This window comes from Prionailurus bengalensis, chromosome C2, assembly GCF_016509475.1.
Source record: "Prionailurus bengalensis isolate Pbe53 chromosome C2, Fcat_Pben_1.1_paternal_pri, whole genome shotgun sequence".
NCBI classification, from domain to species: domain Eukaryota; kingdom Metazoa; phylum Chordata; class Mammalia; order Carnivora; family Felidae; genus Prionailurus; species Prionailurus bengalensis.
In genome coordinates, this window is record NC_057350.1 from 73,176,974 (window position 1) to 73,198,086 (window position 21,113).

The 21,113-nt window shown below is 34.5% G+C and overlaps 1 protein-coding gene and 1 non-coding gene across 33 annotated transcripts in view; both read right to left on the reverse strand.

The window, feature by feature from the left end:
• Positions 1 to 21,113, reverse strand: part of DLG1 (discs large MAGUK scaffold protein 1) — a 279,606-nt gene that overhangs the window by 125,025 nt on the left and 133,468 nt on the right. For 17 of the 32 annotated variants that reach the window (XM_043594503.1, XM_043594502.1, XM_043594508.1 and 14 more), the window contains one exon: positions 4,979 to 5,077. The exons of the other annotated variants lie outside the window; for them this stretch is intronic. In XM_043594503.1, the coding sequence (XP_043450438.1) occupies positions 4,979 to 5,077 (99 nt within the window). The remainder of the gene's footprint in view (positions 1 to 4,978; positions 5,078 to 21,113) is intronic. 32 annotated transcript variants of the gene reach the window in all.
• Positions 17,300 to 17,402, reverse strand: LOC122492477. The gene has a single exon (XR_006299662.1). It is a non-coding gene; the product is annotated as a U6 spliceosomal RNA (small nuclear RNA).

The window sequence follows — 21,113 nt, forward strand, 5'->3', positions numbered from 1 at the left end:
CATGGAAGACATACAGTGGGGGCTACTCCAGGTTAAAGGAGACTACAGTGTCATGAAGGCAATGTGTAATCTTAGACTGGCCAAAGGATCTATTTTTGTTTCTCCTATAAAGAATATTATTGGGGCAACTGGCAAAATATAATTAAGGTCTACAGATTAATCTGATACTAGTTTTATGTTAATGTTCATTTTCTAATATAGCTCACTGTACTATGGTAATACTTTTGTTCTTATGAAAAAATAGTGTTATAAAATATTTGTATTTAGAGGTAAAAGGGGCATGAGAGAAACTTCCTTTGAAATGATTCATAAAAAATATTTTAATTATATAGGAAGATAAATGATAAAGCAAATATGGTAGGTAAAAATATTAAGAATTAGGGGAGCTAGGTAAAGGTATGTGGGATTTCACATACCTTTTTCACATAAATTTTTTTTTAACATTTATTCATTTTTGAGAGACAGAGACAGAGCATGAGCGGGGAAGGGGCAGAGAGAGGGAGACAGAATCTGAAGCAGGCTCCAGGCTCTGAGCTGTCAGCACAGAATCCGACACAGGGCTTGAACTCACAAACTGCGAGATCATGACCTGAGCCAAAGCCGGATGTTCAACCGACTGAGCCAACCAGGTGCCCTGGAAAAAAAAATGTTTTTTAATGTTTATTTCTGACAGAGAGGAACAGAGTGTGAGCAGGGGAGGGGCAGAGAGAGGGAGACACAGAATCTGAAGCAGGCTCCAGGCTCTGAGCTGTCAGCACAAAGCCTGACGTGAGGATGAACTCACGAACCATGAGACAGATGATGACCTCAGCCAAACTTTACTGACTTAACTAACTGAGCCACCTAGGTGCCGCTCATTGCACTATGAATGCAATTTTCTTAAGTCTGAAGTGATATGAAAATAATATAAAACAAATTTAATAAAAAACCCAAAATATAAGCAGAATAAGGGCACTGTAGTCAGTTATTAGTGTGTAGTTAAAAAGGCTCATCAAGGTAACTTGAAGCATGCTTTCCTATTTAGGATTACCAATAAAATGAAAATGTATTAGGTCATACTTTAGATTATACTAAAGATCAAATTAGCTAAGACTCAATACTCAAATGTTTTGTGAAAGCTGTATGGTCCAAAAGTGATAAAAAATGGTCTGCACTGGATATATCTGTAATGTAACTACTCTCATGTCATGTTAGAGTTGTAAACTTGTCCCTTGCACAGACAGTAGGCTCCTAGAGAACAAGGCCAATGTTATATTTATATCTTAGTAGCTACAGGACTGGAACAATAAACAAAAAAATTGAATGAACATCAATCCCTCCAAAACACATATTTGAGTGTGTACAAAAAATTTTACACACACAAATTAGCCATAAAGCATTTTCAACTATACCTTAGTTACACGACAGATCCCCACAACAGGTTGAAATAGAGGTCTAAAGCATCTGGTTTTATTTTATTTATTTATTTATTTTTAACGTTTATTTATTTTTGAGACATAGAGAGACAAAGCATGAACAGGGGAGGGGCAGAGAGAGAGGGAGACACAGAATCTGAAACGGGCTCCAGGCTCTGAGCTGTCAGCACAGAGCCTGACGCGGGGCTCGAACTCAAGGACCGTGAGATCATGACCTGAGCTGAAGTTGGAAGCTTAACCGACTGAACCACCCAGGCGCCCCATAAAGCATCTGGTTTCAAATCAGAGTATTTCCTCTGGGGTAGAAAAAGACATTTAATAGGTCAGTATCTATGTGGAGTACTGGAGCTACAAGAAACTGAGTAGTTTCCCCACTATCACACAGCCAGAAAGGGGTGACGCCAGGAAGTGGTAGTCAAGTCTCACTATGAAGTCCATGCTCTTCATGCATCTTCAGCAGCAATTCATTATGCCTTTCTCCATACCACTATGTGGAGGGCTTTCATAAAATGTAAATGACGTGATCAATATAAAAATAATCTGAAAAGCATAAAAATTCTACAAATAATTAGACTATATCTATCTATCTATCTATCTATCTATCTATCTATCGGTAGATAGATATAGAGATACCGATAGATAGATAGATAGATAGATAGATAGATAGATAGATAGATAGATAGATACAGAGTCTGTAATAAGGCTATCTATATATATCTATGTATAGCTATCTAATTTGCTTAATCCTCAAATTCATTAAAAATTTTTTTTTTAAATTTTTTTTTGAGAGACAGAGAGAGTGAGCAGGGGAGGGGTAGAGAGAGAGGGAGAGGGAAAGAGAATCCCAAGCAGGCTCCACACTGTCAGCCTTAAGACCAATGCAGGGCTTGAACTCATGAACCATGAGATCATGACCTGAGCTGAAATCAAGAGTCAGGTGCTCATTAACCAACTGAGCCACCCAGGCACCCCTCCTCAAACTCATTTTAAATTACTCAGGGAGGCATTATTCCCCATTTTAACAGATGAAGGGAGTATAAAATGTAGAGGTTAAGTAACTTGTTTGAATTGCACACGTAGGACTAGACTCCAAATCTTGCGTCTTGTTCTATTTCTATGACATCCTGATGCATCTAAAATGTAAAGTAGTAGCTCTTTAGAAGAAAAACTATTTCCATTTAAAATGGTAAAATAAGGGGGGGTGCCTAGGTGGGTCAACCAGTTAATAAGCATCTGACTTCAGCTCAGGTCATGATCTCATGGTTCTTGAGTTTGTGAATTTGAGCTTCTGCATTGAGCTCTCTGCTGTTAGCACAGAGCCTGCTTTGGATCCTCTGATGGCCCCTCTCTCTGTCCCTCCTCTGCTCACTTTCTCTCTCAAAAATAAATAAACATTAAAAAAATGTTAAAATTAGGTTATCTATTAAGTAAGGCTTTCAAATTTATTTGAGGACATTTTAACCAGTTATACTAATTTTAAAATGTACATGTTATACTTGATTAATCAGGAAAAGGCTTACTGATTGTGGAAAGTGAGGCACACCCTATAGGCTTCTCACACTATACAACATAAATTATTAATCTACCCCACATGCACTTTCATAGTGTATTTAAAACCTAAAATGAGGCTAAGGAGAACAAATAAGGCTTTCTCTTGTGCACGTACCCTCATTTGTTTTTCTAACTTGTTCCCTGGTTTACTGTCTCAAAGAAATATGAAATAACACTAATAATATGAATAGCCAAGATCATGTGCTAGTTGCACATACATTATTATTCTTCCAATCACTGTAAAACATCTCAAGTTAGTATTACAATCATCTTCAGTGTTACAGATGAGTAAACGGTGTGGTTAAGCAAACTGCTCAGAGTTACACAGCTGGTAAAGTGGTAGGACTGGAATTCTAAACTAGATCAATCTGACTGTAAGACCTCTCCTTTATAACCACAAGGCTATGCAACATCTCCACAATTTCCAAATGTAGTGTGATGCTGTCAGGGACACTTGGAGTAAATAAATCAGAGGTCTCTGAGCAGGAAAGGACAAGTTCCTCATGGAATGTAAGAACAAAAACTACTATAAAATTTCAAAGGATTCGAGGAAACTCAACATCAAAAGATGAAGTGACAACAGTAAAATAAACTTTCAAATCCCCTACTTAAAAAAATATATTATACTACTAAATCTTAGATGCTTGAAGAGATGTTACACTATTACAATAACACATAGGCTGCTTACTAGAATTGTATTTTACTTATAAATTCAATTCCTCTCTTCAACAGAGAGGAAAAAATCCATTTGGACTTATCTGTTAAATTCTTGGTGGCTTTACAATGATTTAATTTTTAATGATTTTCATAAAGGGTGAAAGATTATGTAGAAGAAGTAACATAATACAAACATAATACAAAGACTACAGTCTTAGTGTAGTATCTGTAATTTCCCCTAGAATCCCATTTTGTTCCTATTTATTTTCATTTTTTAGCAGGGGAAGGGCACTGAGATAAGTAATCACAATTGAGATCCCATTTTTACTTCCAACGGGGAATTTACTTCAAAACTGTTTACACAATAGGGGAACCTCAGCCGTCTGACTTCGGCTCAGGTCATGATCTCATGGTTCCTGAGTTCGAGCCCCAAATTGGGCTCACAGCTGTCAGCCTGTCAGCACAGACTGCTTCAGGTCCTGTGTCCCCCTCTCTCTGCCCTTCCCCCACCTGCACTCTCCCCCTCCAAAATCCTAAAAAATGGTGTTTACACAATAAACATACTATTTTTATCTCGATTTTATGCTACAGATCAGTAATCGTAAAAATAGCTAAAGATGCATTTATTTGTACTTTGTATGAGATTGAGATTGTTCACAACAGAATAATACTATCATTATTTTGACTTTGAATGACGTTGTTAATGTTTAAAACTAGTAAAGCTCCTAAGCTAAAAAAGTTCAGATTCTCTGACATTTGGCTATTATTTCATTTTATTTTTTGACTGTCATACGTTACCTTTTTAAAAAGAAAATTTTATTTTAGAATAATTTTAAATTTACAGAAAAGCTGCAAAGATAGAAGAGTTCCCACATACTTTACATATATGAGTTCTTATTTTTAACTAATAAATGTGAATGTTACCTAACCAAATGATAGAAAAATATTTCCAAAGAAGATAAAAATATATCGGGAAAAGAAGCTATATAAAATGACACATCCACTATAATATGAGGATGACGACTTTTATTATCTTTAGAAACTAAAATTCCTAAAGGAAATAAACACCGGTTTAAACAATTTACAAGTACAAAAGGCATGATAACGAATCTAAGGAAGTTTAATATTATGAAGTTCAGAATGTGTCCTATTTCGTAGTTAACCTAAAAATATGGCAAGTATTGAACCCATTTTATATTAAATCCCAAATATTTAATTCCCTAAAAACACCAACTGAACCCCAAAGTGAATTACTAAGTCTAACAAAGAAACAGTTAAAACAATTTGAAAAGAATATAAATGAAACATTAAAAGCAAATGAAATTTTTATAAAGAAAAAAGAAACTAATAAAAACCTGTGGTATGGTGGGTAGGATGACAGTATTCTCAGCAGGGACTGGCAGGACAGGGATCACAGGGACAGTGGGAGAAGAGGGAGGTACAGCTTCTGTTGGCTAAAAATCATCAATGACAAAAAATCAGGAAAAATACCAAAATAAAAGAAAAACACATAATAAAGTTTGTCATAAAGTATAGTTTTCAGAAATAACTGAGAAATAAGTAAAATATTAATATGTAACTTTGAGAAAATGCTCTCCAGAAATTACTTTAGAAATCATTATACGACTACTAATAATTTTAATGACTATAATTAAAATGGGTGACTACTTTCTAGATGTTTAAATGAAAATAATAAAAGATAGTGACCTAGAATATATTCCTCTTCTAGGAGACAAAACACTCACTTTATAGACTACAAAACATTTTTCCAGCATTCAGAAGCTATCTGACTGCTTTCCTCCTTGAATTCAAGGTGTGAAATGTAATTTTATTAGCCCATCAGACAGGCAGGCAGTTGGGGCTTAGAAATTCACAAAACAGTCAAAGGACTTAAAAACTGAATCTATATCATTTTTTTATATCTATGCTATTGACCTCTACAAGAGAACTGTAATAACCTGCCTTAAAATTGCCTTTAAAGTCATTAATTCAACTACCATTCACTGAGTAACTATTATATGCCAGACATTTTCTGGAAAAAATTTAAAAAGTAAGAACTTTAGTGACATAATTTAAACGGAATTTTTCTTTACACTCAATTACTTTATCTGGATTGATTCAATTCATTTTACAAAGATGTAAATGGAACACAGAAGAGGTGTTTTGTATCAAGTCCTAACCCCTGTAAACTGAATTCATAAACATTTGCTATACCAATAACATATACAGATATGTTATTTTCTTACATATATAAGAAAAACATTAAAACCAAATTGATAACAGGACACTGTGCATTAAAAGAAACTTAAAACAAGAAGAACAAATTTGCTGAAGAACTATGCTTTTTCTAACAAAGAAATACAAAATAAAATTATAATGCTGACTTTCTCGTTTATCAAATCAATCAGTTAAAATTTATCAAAAATGTATGAATTCTCCAACAATAGTGCTGGGACAACTGGATATCCACATGCAAAAAAATTGAAATCAAAGCACTCTTGCATCATATACAAAAACTAATGAGAAATTAATCAATGACCAAAATAGAAACACTAAAACCATACTCATAAAACCAGAAAACATAGGGGTAAAATCTTCATGACCTCGGATTTCGCAGTGGATTCTTAAGTATCATATCAAAAGCGTTAAGTGACAAGAATAAATGAATTAGACTTCATCAAAATTATAACCTTTTGTGCATTAAAGGACATTATCAAGAAAGTGAAAAGAAAACTTACTAAATAGGAGAAAATGTTTCTAAGTCATACATTTGATGAGGGTTATAAAAATACAACAACAAAAAGATAAAAACACAATTAAAAAATGGGCAAGGACTTGAACAGACATTTCTCCAAAGGAGATAAACAATTGGCCAATAAGCACATGAAAAGATACTCAACAAATTATTAATTAGAGAAATGCACATCAAAATTAGAATATATCACTTCACACTTACTAGGAGTCTGTAATAAAAAAAGGAAAACAAAAATAGAAAGAAACAAGTGTTGGTGAGGATGTGCCGAAACTGAAATCCTCAAAAACTGCTGGTAGGAAGGGAAAATGGTGTAAGCTGCTGTGGAAAACAGTTTGGTGGTTCCTCAAAAAAAGCTAACCATACATAGTATTACCACATAACCCAGCAATTCTACTCCTAGGTGTATATACTCAAAAGAACTAAAAACAGGGACTTGGATACTTTTTTTTTTTTTGAAGTTTATTTATTTATTGAGAAAGAGAGGGAAATACCAAGCAGGCTCCATGCCCAGAGTGGAGCCTGATGATATGACCATGAGATCATGACCTGAGCCGAAATAGAGTTGGATGCTCAACTGACTGAGCCAACTAGGTGCCCCGTGGATACTTTACATCATTGTTCACGGTAGAAATAACCCAAGTATCCATCAACAGATGAATGGATAAACAAAATCTGGTATATACATATAATGAGTATTTTTCAGTCATAAAGAGGAATGAAATTCTGACCCATGCTACAACATGGATGTATTTTGAAAACATTATGTTTTCAGGTGAAATTAACCAGACACAAAAGACAATATTGTAGGGTTCCACTTACATGAAATGTTTAGAGTAGGTATATTTATAGAGATAGAAAGAAGTTACCAGAGAGAGAAGTTAGGAGAGAGAAGCATGGAAGTTATTGCTTAAATGGTACAGAGTCTGTGAGAGGTGATAAAAAGGTTTTGGAGATAGATAATGGTGATGGATGCGACAACGTGAATGCAATTAATGCCAAAGAATTATACAGTTAAAAAGGTTAAAATGAAAAATTTTGTTATATATCTTTTACCACAATAAAAAACCTCAAAATAAATTAAAAATTTTTTAATGTTTATTTATTTTTGAGAGAGAGAGACAAATAGTGCGAGTGGGGAAGGACAGAGAGAGAGGGAGACACAGAATCCAAAGTAGGCTCGAAGCTCTGAGCCATTGATATAGAGCCTGACATGGGCTCGAATCCATGAACCATGAGATCATGACCTGAGCGGAAGTCAGATGCTTAACCGACTGAGCGACCCAGGCACCCCTCAAAATAAAATTTTTAATGCATGGAAACAGGTCCCTTCCCACTGCTGTTGGAAATATAAATTCATACAAACTTTAAGGAAAGCAATTTAGCAGCAATTATCTATAGCCTTAAAAACGTCTAAACGCTTAGACTTAATTCTGGCAATCTATCCTAAATGAATAATTTAAAAAACAAATGTTCTAATAGTCTTATTACATTCTACTGACCATTGTTTATACTTGGGGAAATATGGAATACCCTAAATATCCAAAGGTGCTGGAATGGAATGGTTACATTTACAAATAATGATAATTATGTAAGATTAAATATTATACAACAATTAAAAATCATCTGTAAGAACAGTCTGTATGTCAATAAAGCCCCTGTAGGTCTGGCTTGGGACTCCAGTCACCAATTATATATTGTTTCCATACAAAAAAAATCTTCAAATTCCATATTATAAGTTTAAAATGAATAACTTAAATGCTAATCAATTTTCAGTGGAATACTTATATGACTTTTTAAAAATGTTTGAAAACCCAGAGGTTCTGACTCCAAATTTATAACGAAGTATAAGAAAAAGATAGTTTTAAAAGAGCTGTCACTTGATCACCTAGGTATAAACACAGAAAATGAAATGAATCCCATCTCTGCTTACACAATACTTATAATTAATTGCAGATTGTTTGCTGACATAATTGGGAAGTATGAAAATTAGATTTCTAGAAGATAATAATGATAGAATATCATCATGACTTTGGTTGGTGTAGGCAGAGACTTCTGTAACAGGAAGGTACAGATTGTTGAAACCAAGCAGGTGAAGACAGCATCTGAATGCAGGGAGTAGAGGGGTGGCAGCAGTCTAGCACAGGGTGCTTGGAGCTTGAGCAGGATATGGGCAGAGTGGTGCCAGGAGCCTGATGTTTTTCTGGAAACCAAATGTGACAAAGACATTATCTATGTGGCAGTAGCAGTAGTCTGGTATGAAGTGTAGGAGCCTCACTGGAGTAAAAAGGGGGTTTGTTGGAGCTTGAGCAGAGTAAGGAGGTTGTCAATGGGAGATTGCTTACATACAGGAGATTTTGATCCAATAAATAAGATAATGGGAGCAAGATTCCTCATGTCAGAGAAGGGAGTTAAAATATGGAAAGGGAAAAAATTAGCATGATACCTATGGTTTTAGAATAGAACTGGAAGTTAGAATAGAACTGGAGGTTAGCATGAATGCATGGTTTTCAATATATATAGATGAACACAGGAATACAGACATAAATGTGTGTGTTTATATGTACATATATTCCCTTGTTCTGTCCACAGAGAATATCTAGGGGCAGTAACACTCCAATAGCCTGAACACACCTATCACTCAGATTATGGTTTCTAAATATATATTCTGAAATAAAAAAACAAAACAAAACAAAACAATATAGGAGTCTTTGGAGAAATGGCTGAGTCCAGTGCTAAAACTTAGCCAAGTATAATATGAATCTAAAACATCTTGTTGTGCCAGAAAATATAGAACTGCTCAAGGAATAATGAAGGCATGACAAAAGACACAGAAGTTAGCTTGAAGGGTTTTCATCAGTCAGACCAGGAACAATTTGAGAATCAAAATAAAGATAACAATAGCATACAATCCACTATATAAAAACAGGATTCCAAGAGTCCATACTGATTTAATAATTACAAGAACACATGAACAGAAGAGAAAGCATTTCCTTAGAGTAGAATGCCAACTAAAAAATGTATAAGGAATTATGGAATTACAAAATCATTTGGCAACCATCACAGTAATAATATATTAATTACTATGTATTACATAGTAATAATACATACATCAATAGATGCAAAAATTCCACTGCTGCTGAAGGAACCTTCTATTTCATTCCAGCAGATGAAAATTTAAAAAGGACACATGGATGCACACAAGTTATCTCTTAAAAGCTTTTATTAATTACAGTAAAGAAATCTAGTAGGTACTACCTTTTTTTTTTTAAGTTTATTTCTTTATTTTGAGAGAGGCAGACACAGCACAAGTGGGCGAGAGGCAGAGACAGAGAATTCCAAGCAATCCCGATGCGGGGCTTGAATCCACAAAGCCTTGAAATCATGACCTGAGCCGAAACCAAGAGTTGGACCCTTAACCGACTGAGCCACCCAGGTGCTTCTCTAATAGATACTATCTTAATCAGAGTTAACATCACCAGGGATGGCACAAATCAAAATCATGCTGATAGGCTATAATAAGAGCATATCACTTCTGAGAAATTCCAATCGAAGATGCATAACCTGAATCTAATCACTGAACATCTGATACACTACAAAATAACTGGCTTTAGTCATCCAAAGTATCAAAGAAAAAAAGTCTAAAGTTTATCATTATTTTTTTGTAATTTCAGTTTTATTTTTTTAGCAGCTTTGTTGAGGTATAATGATATACAAAAAAACTGTACATATTTAATGTATACAACTTGTAGAGTGTGAACATATGCATTATCTGTGAAACCATCACCACAATTAAGGTAGCAGACATATCTATCACCTCTCAAAGTTTCCTTATGCCTCTTTAATAGGGTCAGATATTAGTTGATTAATGATCTATTTTAATATTAAAATAAGGCAAAGCTAAATGCTTACGTCAACTTTCAAGGTCAAGCATGAAAATTTCCTCCACTGGGCAGTAGCTCTCTAAAACCCTTTATGATAAACTATAAATCCTTTAATATTACATTCAAACTGGCTCTAAGTGTCTTTAAAAAAATCTATCTCCTTTAAATAAGGATCTAAATACCATTTTTTAAAAAATCTTAAAACAACTTATACTATCTGAATCCACCCTCCCCCCCTCTTCTGTATAGGGCAAGTACTTTGAAAAGAACATATGCCTCTGCCAGTTTCTTAAGAGAAGCAAACCCTTCTGAGAAAAGCCTTCAAAAACAAATGACATATCAATATATAAAATTTCCTAGCCTTAGCTCATAACAACTTCAGGTAACAAAGAATTACAGAACAACAAAATAATTCATTTAGTTCATCTGAAACAAAAATACAGCCCTAAACAAATAATAGATAATCAAATGAAGGTTGAGTAATGAGGAAGAGCACAGATGTTATATCCAGTAACACTGAAATGAAGAGGTAAGAGGATATTTTAAGGGCACAAATGAGAACAGGGTAGAATTCTGGGGAGTTGTAGAAGATTCTAAATTGGAAATGTCATGCTTAAGATTCTCAAATAAATAATGAGATAGCAAAATACACTAACCATTATATTTGGGTTATTAGAGAAAAGGAGGAATTCAACATAAGCATTTTAAACTTGAAAGCTCTTATATACATGTTTCATTAGACAATGGTGACTATTATATACCATCATCCTTTTCCTGCTCCATTTGTATCACTCAATAAGATCAGCTCCAAAGAGTTTTGTTTTGTTTGTTTTTTTTAATCATGACCATGTGACTAACAACAGTCTCAGTTGTTTCTATCCATAGCAACACCATAGAATCATTAGTCTCTGAGGCTGCCTTCAGAGACTTGTTTCCATGACAACAGAGGCTATAATATTAACAGTATCTCAAAGAACACTGCAGAAAATTATAAATTCCTGTAAAATAATTGGATTGCACATATTTTAAAAGTGCTTTTTCTATGCCAGTATCAAACTGACAGCTTATGGAAAAGTGTTTCACAATCATTTTTAGAGAAATTTCTTCATAGTTTTACATTTTAATGTAAGATCTTAAAATGATGAAAACAGCTTTTGAAATGTAACTGATCTTCATAAAAGTAGTCTGAAGCCTAATTTAGGTATAGCCACGTGCATAAAGTGTACTGCACATCAACAGTTATGACCATGCACTACCCTCTTTCACTGCCATTCATTCAGTAACAAATGTCCCTGCCTCTTCTTTAAGAAAGTAAATCCTGCTGAGAAAGTCTTCAAAAACAAATGACATATCAATACACAATTTCCTAGCCACAGCTGATAACCAATAGAGCTGTAATAACCAATTCAGTATACACTCAGGAATCAATTCAGGAATGAATGAGTGAGCCTACCTTTACTAAACTGCATTATGCTTAAAATAGTTAAAACAGTTCTTATATGTGCATATGAATCCTGACTGATACAAGAAGAGACAGAAAGGATAATTAGGAGAATGCTGTGATAATCCACCTGAGAGGTCATCAGTGGCTTAAACCAAATGGTAGTGATAGTGAAAATGGGGATGAGTAGTCAAATCAAGATAGATTTTGAATGTACAACTGGTATTATCTGGTAACTAATGGGAAGTAAGGAGTGAGGAAGGACTATTAAGAATAACACCCACAATGGCCACTAAAAATGATCTTTTCCATTATAGTTAGACCCAAGTGTAAAAGACTTGCAAGGCTCTCTGAATACATTTTCAAATGTTTTCTCACTAAATTATTTATTAAAATGACTTTCATAACATAAGATGAAACTCTGAAGAAAGTTAACTGAAGCCACACTACAAGATAATTTACAATTGTTTATATCTTACACTAACATGTTACATGAATGAGGTAAACCGAGCTTAGAATACTCACAAAGATTTACACCACACTTAGGGAAAATGAAATATATGAATTAGCAAATCTTTTGTTATCGATATCTTACACAACAAGGAAAAGTACTCTTGTGCCAGTTGTGTTAGTAAGTACCTTATATTTTGTTTTTATATGGCATAGATAATATTCTTAATCCAAATTCCTTTGTTTAGAGATCCACTATGCCACAATGAGATATGTTTCTCTGATGTAATGTCAAAGAAGCTATCTTGGGGGGGGGGGGGCAGAAAACAAAACAAAACACAAAAAACCTGGCAAGTTTTTTTTGCATGTTAATGTAAAGATAAAATACAGTACAGTAGATTTATCAAAACTCTGCTTGGGAATCACTGTACTCAACAGGAGTCCAGTATCTTCAGAATAAAGATGTTTTTCATTATTTAAATCTGATTCTTTTTGATTCAAATGACTTTTTTGCCACAGTTACTGTGGACACCTTCAATATAAATTGGTGCAGTGGAAAAAAAATGTTATTTGAACAAGCTGTATGGGACATCCATGTCATAATTATCTCAGAAGCAAATGTCAATAAACTAGATACATTTTAAAACAAATCACTAAGGTGTTAAATTACAAAGTTTTGATTTTAAAATAGCAAAGGGGAGATAGGAAAATAGACCTAATGATTAATAATCCTATTACAGAAACATGGGTAAAAATCTGTTACTTTACACAGACAGATTACCTGATTCACGAATCTATTTCTGCTTACAAGATTCAGGATACTGAGTTAAAGTTTATCATCCTTTTATTATGAGAAAATGGCATTCTATCAGCATTCAGCTGGTCACTCTGTACTGGTAGAAGGATGAGTTAACAACCACTAAAAATTTAAAGTAAACAGAGACTTTAAAGTTGGATTTAAAGATATGATTACTTAATTTAATACATAGGTATGAAACTACCCACTGCAATATACTTTTCTTAACCCGATTTTTTATCAGAATATGGTTAGAGAAACCTGCACAACCATGGACTTTCATGATTGAAACAAAAAATGGGCTCTCAATCCTTAATAATAATCATGCATTTACCCTATTCTATTCATTCTTCTATAAATCCCTAACAATTCCAGCCCCTGCTGCCTTTCTTCCATTCTCCTACCACTTAGTGTTTCAGCCATACTGACCTCCCTCCTGTTCCCCAAATATCCTAAACATGTTCTGGTGTCAAGACTTTCATTTACTATTCCACTGCCTACAATGCTCTTGCCCCAGATATTCACATGGCTCAATTCTATTACTTCTTTCATGACTTAATTCAAATATCAAATATATATGGCAGATACTGCTAAAAGACTTTTTGTGTGCTTGGGTAGCCACTACAATCAGAAGGTGTTCAACAAGATGTTCTATCATTGATGAACTTAGAAGTTTCAAGATATAAAAAAGTCAAAATATTGCCAATTTAATGTTGTCCTTTATCTAGCAATAGCTAATTGCCTAATAATGTCCTATTTGAAAATAAACATGTCTTGCTCAAGTACATTTGTTCAGTAGATTTGCATCTCTCTCTCTCTTTTTCTAATATTTTATTTTTAAGTAATCTCTACACCCAATGTAGGGTTGGAACTCACAACTATAACATCAAGAGTTACATGCTCTTCTGACTGAGCTCTTCTGACTCCTGGCTAGGAGTCCTTCATCTCTTTCTTTCTTTTTAAAACTGTTTTAGGAAGTATTTCTCATTGACAGCTCACATTTAAAACCTGTGGTGCTCATCTTCCAAACTTCTAGGTTCTACTAATATCATCTTGCCCCTAGGCCTCTACCACATGTGGTAGCTGCTTCCTGTGGTTACTATCTCTGTTTTACTTTGGTGTTTTCATTTTTCCTTTTCAGTTCTCCAATTCTTTTTTAACTACCCCCCTATATTACATTCTGTTAAAATACTTGCTATAGCTCCTGTTTTCCTGGATGAACCCTTGTCAAGGTTACTAATACTCTGGCTAAAACATACATAATTCTTTATCACTCTATATTAGGTTGTTTCTCCTATCTCTAGATTCCTCACTTAAAAAACCAGAATATTTTGTGGAACTAATGATAATGGTGGTGATAAAGATGGCAATGATGATGAGATCAGGTATTATAAGGGTTTTGCTTATACTGTCTCATTTAATTCTCACTAACTCTTGATGCAGGAAACATTTTCATCCCTATTTTCTACAGGTGGAGGAAACAGACTCTGAGAATTCAGGTGTATTTGTTCAAGGTGCCATGGGTAGTAAATGGCAGAACAGAGATTTAAAACTCAGGCTACCATCTTCTAGAGACAGTTTGCTCAACCAGTATACTACACTGTGTCTTTAAAATACTTCAGAAGGAGTTATGTTACTATCATATTTTACTGCAAAGACAATAATATAATATCATAGAAAAGAAACAAAATACTTCATCAATCCTTAGCTCAAGGACTGGCAAACATTTTCTAAAAAGGGCCAGGTAATACATATTTTAGACCTTATGGACCATGCAATTTCTGTTACAACTACTCAACTGTGCTGTAGTAGCTTGAAAGTAGCCATTAGCAATACACAAGTAGGCATAGCTGTGTTCCAATGAAACTTTATTTACAATAACAGGTGGCAGGCTGGATTTGTGCTGACTCCCATTTTCGTGATTTAAAAACAGAAAAAAAGGCTGATTAGATTGATGGAAAAAAAACAGAAAAAGACTTCAAGATACCTAGGCTAGTTTTTACTAACTACAGTTGTTTTAATTCTGCTGCAATGCTTACTCTATGATAAATAAGCAACTCCTCCCCTAAAAATATGGAAGTAGAAAATTAAAAAAAATAATACATATGGAAATTTCAAATTTCATCTATAGTTCTTTAAAATATATTTTTTTAAAAGGCCTATATAATAAAGCAGCGTTCTTAGCATTGAAAGAATTATCAAAAAAAAAATCTTTACCGTATGCAGCCTTTCAGTTTAGGAAGAGTGATTAAAATGACATTTTTGGTCTGCTTCCCACTCCCACACTCCTCCAAAATCTTGCTATGGTATTTAGTATAGCTGAAGCAATTAACTCCTAAGATTGGTATGCATTTTGGATTTTTTTCCTTCTCGCTTTCCAAATACTTTCAAATGGATTTCTTATTCAAATTTATCATGCTTTGAGGCATTAGATGGTTCCACCAAGATTAGTCAGAGTTAAATAAAGAAAAACCAGGCTGGGATCTGTTTTGATCCAAATCTCAGAGAGTATCTCTTAATATTCCTTCAGGACCAATAAAAAATCTGTAAGACAACCAATTTGTCTCATTCTGTCGTTAACAATAACTGCTTCCCATTCCAGAGCTGGCTCAGTCAATAGCCACTGTTTAGATTTCACAAATACTAAAAATATTGTTCAGAAATGGGACTAAATTGGGGTTTATTGAAGGATAAAGAACTAATAGACAGGGCTCCTTTTAAGACATAAGGGAAAAAAATCTTCTAAATACATATATCTAGAGGAAGAAGAAATTGTGTTTAGGCTTTCCTAAAATTCCACTGCTTCCAGATGTCGTTGCCAGTTGGTTTATACTTGCACAAAAAAGGTCCAGTCTTTTTTGATTGACTTGCATATGCCTGTAAAATTATTACATCAGTTGGCTTATTTAAAGTTTGTTAAATAAGGTGATAATTGTAGGCTACTGCTCCCACATGGTCTGAACAACTATTTTTACCTTTATAAAAATTCTAAATTTTGATATAAAATGGAGGACTGAAATGTTATCTAAATAATAGGGCCAGGAAGTACAAAGAATAACATGGAAAAAAATCTTTAAAGAAAATGAATCTAAGTCAAATTTTAACAGTAAGAATTTAAATTCTTCATATGTATAAGAATATATATGTCTCAAATTTTTCACAGACAGCTTTGAATTGCTTTTGAAATACACATGATGTTTACAAAATCTTGTAGACTTAAAAAAATTTAATTAAAAAAATTAATTTAATTTAAAAAAATTAAAAAAAATTGAAAAAAATTTAAGTCATAGTTCTACATAAAAATGGCTTGAGAAATTTACAGTGGTCAAACCATATTTAGAAGGTCCAAATTTCCTTGTAGCCAGCATCAGATTAAGTGAAAATAAACAAGTATATAACATTTGTTTATTCATTCAACAAACATTTATCAAGTGCATTCATTGTGCTAGACTTTGGCGATACAAGAAAAGATACATCTTGTATTACCAGCTCTTGTGAAGCTTCTGGTTCAGCAGCTAATATTTAATTTTATTTTTTGAGAGAGAGAGAGAGAGAGCACAAGGAGTGGAGGGGCAGAAGGAGAGAGAGAGAGGGAGAGAATCTTAAGCATGCTCCATGGTCATTGTGTGGGGCTCGATCTTACAACCATGAGATTATGACCTGAGCTAAAATCAAGAGTTGGACACAACTGATCGAGCTACCCAGGCGCCCCTAGATGAGTCAGATATTTTAGGGCACAAAAATCAGATAAACACAAGATTCTACCGTACTATCAGAAAGGAAAAAAGTTTACAATGTAAGGAGAGAATAATTTTAATTATGGAATCAAGAAACATTTATAGAGATGCTTTATCTTAAAAGAATAGAAAGGAGGAGAAAAGGCCTCACTGGTGAAAAGAAACAGTGTGAAGAGGGCAGAAATATCTCCTAATCTAAGGCCAAAAAACAAAATAAAACATCAAATGAAGCAGCCTCTTTCTACACCCTTTAACTTCGCATTAAAATAAATATCCCAATCCCTATATCTATTTGTACCTGCAGCCCATTAACCAATTCTTTTTCCTCTCTCTCTCCTATGATTCTATCTTTTGTTTCAAAATATTCTTTTTTAAAAAAAAATAATTTACTGTCAAATTAGCTAACGTAGTGTATACAGTGTGCTCTTGGCTTCAGGAGTAGATTCCCATGATTCATCACTTACAGACAACACCCAGTGCTCATCCCAACAAATGCCCTCTTCAATCCTCATCACCCATTTTCCCCCCTCTCACCCCCCCCACCAAAACCTCAGTTTGTTTTCTGTATTTAAGAGTTTCTTATGGTTTGCCTTCCTCTCTGTTTGAAACTATTTTTTAAAAATATGGAAGCTTGACGAACTTGCGTGTTATCCTTGTACAGGGGCCGTGGTACTCTGCATCGTTCCAATTTTAGTATGTGTGCTGCCAAAAGCAAGCACTCAGCAGCTAATATTAAATGAATCATTACCCAACTGATTACTGAAATAAACAGTTGTGATAAGTTGTGATAAGAGGTATGAAGTACGAATCTCATGAAAACAAACACTGCTTGAAAATAGGGCAAAAATGTTAGAAAGGCTGACTCTCTTATCCTGAGCATGTGGGTAATTTTTTAGCACTGTTAGTAAAACATAATTTTAAAGGTTAACTTTAAAAATTGTTTGAATATATTAAAAACATGTAAGTTGCAGCTTGTGAAATTTCTCTTTCTACCTATTTGTCCTTGACAAAAGGGCTATCTAATATAATCAATCATGACACTATACAGAAGCTACAAAGATGAATGCAACACACCTATTTATAAAAAGCTTATATAAACAAATTTCATTTATTTAGTTCTTTAAGCTATAGCCAATCTAATATTCATTAAGATATTAATTTTTAATAGGCTTTATTTTTTATTAAGGTTTTTTTTTTTATGCTTATTTTTGAGAGAGACAAAGACAGAGTGTGAGCAGGGGAAAGGCAGAGAGAGGGGGGTAGACACAGACTCTGCAGCAGGCTCCAGGCTCAGAGTTCAGCCGGGCTTGAACAAGATCCTGACCTGAGCCGAAGTCAGACGCTTAACCAATTGAGCTACCCAGGAGCCCCAATAGGCTTTAATTTTTAAAGCAGTTTCTAGGTTCAAAGTAAAATCGAGCATAAAGTACAGAATTCCCATATAACCTATGCCCACACACATGCATAATTCCCCATTATCAACATTTTCCACCACAGTGGTACATTTGTACAAATGATGAACCTACATTGATATATCACAATTACCCTAAGTTCACAGTTCACGCTTAGTTGACACTTCTTAGTGGACATTCTTTGGGTTTTAGCAAATTCATGACATCTATCTACCAATATACAGAACAGTATCACTGTTCCAAAAATTCTCTTTGTTCTACCTTTTCATCCTTACCTCTTCCCTAACCCTAGGCAACCACCGATCTTTGTACTGTCTCCATAGTTTTGCCTTTTCCAGAATGTCAAATAGTTGAAGGACAGGGTATATAGCCTTTTCAGATTGGCTTCATTCACTTGGTAAAATGCATTTAAGGTCCCTCCATGTCTTTTCATTTCTTTTTAGTGCTAAATAAATTCCTCTATCTGGATGTACCACAGTTTATTTATCCATTCACCTACTGAAGGACATTTTGGTTGCTTCCAAATTCTAGCAATTATAAATAAAGGTGCTATAAACGTGTATGCAGGTTTTCATGTGGACATAAGTCTTCAACTCATTTAGATAAATACCAAGGAGTGCAAATGCTGGACTGTTTAGTCAAATTTGGTATCTTTTAAAGGCTTCTATAACCATTGTAAACTATTTTTTGTTTAATCTTCATCTCTATACTTTTCTCAAGTTTTCTATTGTACAAATGACTGGGTATTAAACATCACTTGAACAAATTTTTAGTGGGTACATATAGGTTCCCTGTAAGAAATTCCGTAACGTTCTTCAGTTGAAAAGGGGAACAATTAACTTCTAAATCTGAGTCATGGTATCAATCTTACCATTTGGACTTAATGACCTTTTGGTTTTTTTTTTTTCCTTAATGACCTTTTGAATGGGCAATTAAACTTTGCCAAGAGGCAGCATCTCACAACCAGTATAATAGTTTTTATTCTAACCTATTAAAATTTTTTTCTTAATGTTTATTATTTTTGAGAAAGAGACAGAGCATGGGCAGGGGAGGGGCAGAAAGAGAGGGAGACACAGAATCTGAAGCAGGCTCCAGGCTCTGAGCTGTCAGCACAGAGCCTAACACGGAGCTCAAACCCGTGAACTGTGAGATCATGACCTGAGCTGAAGTCCAACGCTTAACAGACTGAGCCATCCAGGTACCCCTATCCTAACCCATTCTTAACTATTCTCCTAGAAACTATCCTATCAGAGTTCGCATTTCCAAAGTATTTTAAGAGGACGGTCTACTCTCTACATGTTCTAGTTTAATATAAAGGCAGTATATTATTGAATGTAACCAAGTTTATTCCTTAGAGATGAAGAAAAATATATAAATTTGATCACCTCAAAATACAACTACCATTAGGCATGAGTCTAAATGTGTGAAACATGTATTTCGAAAGATTAGGCCAATCCAGAATGGTCCAAGGTGGAGATGTCTTGGTGTGACTGTTTAAACTTGCTGCCTGGTGCGAAAAACCAGCAGATAAATGGCTATAAATGATGTACCATATGCCTCTGTTTGCCTGGTAAGTCTGTTTTTATGCCTGTTGTCCCACTTTAATTATTAATAGTTCTTTCTTTCCATCAAAAGTACTCCCGTTTGATTGATGAGTTACACAGTCTTCCAAATTACAAGGAAATTGAATGGTTTCCCTCTTCTCTCCCTGTCTCACCTCCTCTTGTGTATTTCTTCCCAAACGGGTAACTAAGAAGAGAATCATCAGCTAGAGGATCAGGATAACACTAGATAAAGTGTAATATGTTTCCCAGAAGGTCTAAGGGAGAATTCAGACAAATGAAAAATTTACAGTAAAAAAGAAACAGGTAGTATTAAACGCTACAAAGAAAAAAAATTTTTTAAGGTAAGAAGAGAGAATAATGTCTGGAGTGAATGAGTACCTGCAACCTTGGATAAGAATCTTGGAAGGCCCTGTGAGAAGGCAATAGATAAGCAGATATCTGAAGGTGATGAGGGAATAAACCATGAGAATATCTAGGAGAAAGAATGTTACAGGCAGAGAGAAGAGAACATCAAGATAAAGGCTCTGAGATGGCCTCATTTGATATATTTGAGGAACAGGAACAAGGCCAGTATACCCAGTAGAATAAGTGAGGGAGCAGTATGAGGTAGGATTGGAGGTACTGTCATGGACTTTTGGTCCATGGTAAATAAGGATTTAGGCTTTTATTATAAATTGGAAGGGTTAAAAACAAGGTATTGACACTGTGAAACGAGGATGCTGGTTGATGAGTGAACAGACTGTTGCTCTTAACAGTTTATTCTCCAAAGAATGAAGATGGGGAACCAGTTAGAGGGTTACTGCTGTAGTTCAGGGAAAAAATAATTTGAATTTAGTAGTTTTAGATATGGCAAAAAGTGGTCAGATCATAAATATAACCTGGATATAGAGCCAATAGGATTTGCTGTTAGACCGAATGTGGACCAAAGGAAAAAAATAATAGAAAATGATTAGAGTTTCTGTCTCCAGCATCTCAGTGGGTGATGATGAAAGAATATGGGGAGAACAATAAAACTAGAGATTGTTTTTGACTTGTTAGCCTTCAGAAACTTAATTCAAGTAGAGATACTGAGTAAGAAGATATACAAGTCTAATGTACAAGGATTCACTGTGGGCTAAAACAAATACTGATGTTATTTAAAGGCACAAGACTGGATGAGATCACCTGAAATGTGAATATAAAAAGAGAGAAGTTCAAGGACTGAGTCCCCAGGCACTTGGTTAGCAGTAGGAAGAGGAGGAGGATACTGCCAAAGAAAATGAGGTTGGGAGAGTATCAGAAGGGTGGTGTTCAAAAGTCAAATGAGAAAAGAATTTAGAGGGAATAGTCAATTGTGTAAAAGTTGTTACGGCTTCAAGTAAAACAAAAACTGTGAACTGATCACTGGATTTGAAAACCTACTCCAAAAGAGAGTTTCTGGTTGGTTGTTTTCAAAAAAAAATTTTTTTTAACG